General features: G+C 31.9%; 1 protein-coding gene across 1 annotated transcript in view; it reads left to right on the top strand.

Moving 5' to 3' along the window:
* The first annotated feature begins 2,757 nt into the window (after nucleotides 1-2,757).
* LOC125647671 (kielin/chordin-like protein) overlaps nucleotides 2,758-3,695 on the top strand; it is a 7,613-nt gene continuing 6,675 nt past the window's right edge. Inside the window, exons 1-2 of the mRNA XM_048874442.2 lie at nucleotides 2,758-2,913; nucleotides 3,599-3,695. The exon at nucleotides 3,599-3,695 is cut by the window's right edge and continues 44 nt beyond it. Coding sequence (XP_048730399.2) covers nucleotides 2,877-2,913; nucleotides 3,599-3,695 — 134 coding nt within the window. The 5' untranslated portion in view covers nucleotides 2,758-2,876. The remainder of the gene's footprint in view (nucleotides 2,914-3,598) is intronic.

The following is a 3,695-nucleotide window of genomic DNA, read 5'->3' as shown; positions in this document are numbered from 1 at the left end:
TCCCTAGACTATAGTATACATATACTATTACTTTGAAATTTCAGTGACCTAAGAAATATATCAAACCTGAAGTTTCGTGTTTCACACAAACATGTAGGTTGGCAAAACCTTTTTAAATAATGTAAATTAATCACAAGTCTGCATATGCCCTCTCATAGGCAAATGTATGCACTGTATGTATAAGTAAGATATGTATACTACACGTATGCCCTTCTCTTGACCCACATTTTGTAAATGAAACAGATATGATAAGTCTATGGCAGTTTATGAAAACGTATATACATGTCATCTCATTGCAATTTATAATTTTGAAACATCAGTATTTAAATTTTAACTGAATATGTGTTGAGACACAGTTTTAAAATTCACATTGTCTGACTCAATCTAATTACTCAAAGGTATAATATAGACCTAACTGTGCAAATATCAGTTATGATGATCTTTTTTCTAGGCATCAGCCTGAAGACCGAGGGAGGTTAGATAGGACCAGTGCAGGTTGAAGTGGATTTCGAGTCAACAAGTATAACAGCAAGAGAGGTACTATATTTTTTTTTGATAAACATTTGTAAAGACAATTCTGAGTATATCAGATATTCATCTTTTTTGCTATATTTAAATATATTTATCTATATTTTGAACAGGTACTCCATTTACAGTGATGATGACATATCCCCTGGACCCCCACAACTCCACAAATTTAAAAATGTTTGATCAAGTTCCAAAGATTAAAGAACTACTGCAAAATTTGGGACTGGATGAAAAACATTAATTCACTTATATGAGCTCAGAGCAGTGGATGTTATACAACATACTTTAAACTAAATTGTGAATTTAATACATGTCATGTACTCGTATATTACAAGTACATGCCTTTTGAAAGACAATAATATTGCATAGATGTAAAGGAAATTTCAATGTTGATTATTCTTTCTTAGATATATTAGTAAAAAATGTGCACATGATAGAATATCAATTTTATAACTTCAATCAATGTGTTTGAATTTTCCTTGTAATTCAAAATTTAGTTGAAACATACATCATAGATACATTAATGTATATCAAATTTTTAGAAAAGTTTCATAATGGAACTAATTCACCCCCCCCCCCCCCCCCCCCCCCCCCCCCTTATACATACAGTGAACATAGACCTTCATCTGGGGAAAACTTCAGTTAGTTAATGCAATATACATGTACATGCATTCTCAGTTATCCAATAGTGAGTTTTTGGTTCCATGTGAAACTACAAAGAGAAATCTTAAAGACACACCTATCTGTGAGGGTAAGATGACTCAGATGGACTTAAATGTAGTGATCCATGGGCAGTCCATAGGTCTCTTTCCATTGATATTAATTATTTATTGAAATATGAAATGGTTATTTAAACATATTTGGTGTATTATACTGTATAGTGATATAAATTTCTATCAAAAAATATGCATAGGTAATAGATTTGGTCCAGTTATTACAAGAAATTGTATGAAAAATAACTAAATATTTAGGCAATCATTGTGAGTGCAAAAAGGTCAACTGCAATAGCACACACTATATATCATTCTTAAATGGCTCATAGAAACTTCTAGTATTGTGAGTTTGAATGCTCAATATGGTAATTTGGGAATGCTTAATCAGTTTATCTCTGCTGACTGTATCTCTTAAAATTCATTTCTAGAAGGGAGGGGGTAGGGTTACAAAATCTGACATATTTTCAGATTAAACCTCATTTGGTATATTTTTTTCTATTCAATATTTTAGATACTACTTGACTTATTGTAAAAATGAAATAAAATCAGAAATTTTATGAGCAGAATTTTGTTGTTGTCAGAAAATGTATGCCTGATAGTATTTGAGAAATGTCATATTTTGGGTAAATTTGGCCAATTGCCAAGTCGAATCATGCCAATGTTTTCCTTAGATGCATTTTGAATTTCTAATCCATGTTGATTTTTTATCTGTTTGTGTTTAATTTACATAACTATATATGACAAACAATATTTCTGGTGTCAATAATTTTTTTTATTGGCTTTTGTGTTAATTTGCTCAATTTTGGCATTTTTTGCCTTTTGGGGCTGCAAAAGAGGGGATTTCAATCTCGCTTTCCTCGAAAATTAACCTGATTACTTTTATTGATTTTTTGATATGTTTTAGGATAAAGTCAAAATGTTACAATAAATAAAATTGAAAAAAATTCAATGAGCAGTTTTTTTGGGGCTAGCTATCAATAGCTACCTTAATATGCAAATTTAAATATAGTCCCAAAAAGGCAGACAAGGTCAATGACTGAATTTTCCAATACCATAAATATCCGAAAATGCTAAAAATACACTGCTACGATAACCTTTGGAAGCACATCGAAGACAAACATTTTTCGGGTGCATAGTAACCCTCTCCTGCAATGTACACGTTGTAAACAGAGATCTAGTTTACTTGTCTCTTCAGATTTTAGAATAATTAATATAAATTGAAAATTCATTCTGGGTGGATTTTGTAAATGAAAAGAAATTGTTTTTAAAGGCACCCATATCTATTACGAGCACCTTTAGACACAATTTTGTAAGAGCAGCTCCCCCGTTTTCATTGTAATTACACTTCTCATGAAGGTGAATAGACGCAATAAACTCGCACCAGAAACCCTACAATACGAAGTGCAAGAGTATTGAAAGTACAGAAGAAAATGCAACTCTGCAATATAAATGTATGTCGGAGGTCAACGTCACCCTGACGAAGTGTCCGGATATTTTATCTTCAAAAGATTACACTCAGCGACCCAATTTATACTGTCACCTCGGGTCATCTGTAGTAAAGTATGATAAGACATTCCTTATAAAACGAAAAGAAGTCTCGTTATTTCTGCAGCAAAGTGACATTTTTCAACGAAAATGGATGCGCGATTTTATTCCATGTTCATCATAATGGGTAAGGTTTGGCAACCAATTGTGGGCGTAACGGTATTTTAAAAGTGCTGGGTTCATGTTTTTAAATTTTTTCTTCTTCATTTGGTCCCCATTTTATACGTTAAACATTCGAAATATAACTCATTGAAAGTTGACGACCAAAAATCGTAATGCAAGGATAAGAGCAATATCTAAATTTCGACTCTGTGTTATGTGAATAATTAGACTCGAATCTTGTTTATGTTTACAAACTAGTGTAATGTTAATTTTGTAATTGAAATTATCCTAATTTTGTACAGACACATATTTAACTTTTAAATGGCACATTATACATAAAGGCTACTGGAAATGTGGTGAATATAAAAACTTTGATCGATAACCATACAATTTCAAAACTTTGTAAGTTATAGCATACCCCAATCTTTGTTTACACAACAAATGATACATTTTCTATAATGAGGTTCTGTCATAATGTATAACTTTGAATTTTTGTGAAAACTTTTAAACACACTAGGACAGTATATTTTGATAATTAAAAGTGAAAAACAAATAAGGAAGAATCGTGAACCAACCCCTAAACATTCATAAGGCAATGACATTAGAATTATTATAAATAAATGTTAATAAAGCAATAAATTCCATTCGTTGTTTAAAACTATGGATTTATTAGTGTGCAATCTTATTGTGGTACCTGTGTAATATTGCAGTGACATTGACCGGTGGTTATGGTCAGGATGACACGTGCCGTGACGTACTTCCGGATTGCAGTGAGTATACGAAGAGTGCATGCAAGCCCCCCTACGA

This window comes from Ostrea edulis, chromosome 6 (genome assembly GCF_947568905.1).
Source record: "Ostrea edulis chromosome 6, xbOstEdul1.1, whole genome shotgun sequence".
In the NCBI taxonomy this organism is placed as follows: domain Eukaryota; kingdom Metazoa; phylum Mollusca; class Bivalvia; order Ostreida; family Ostreidae; genus Ostrea; species Ostrea edulis.
Note: the sequence above shows the minus strand (reverse complement) of the source record. Positions and strands in the feature narration are given on the sequence as shown.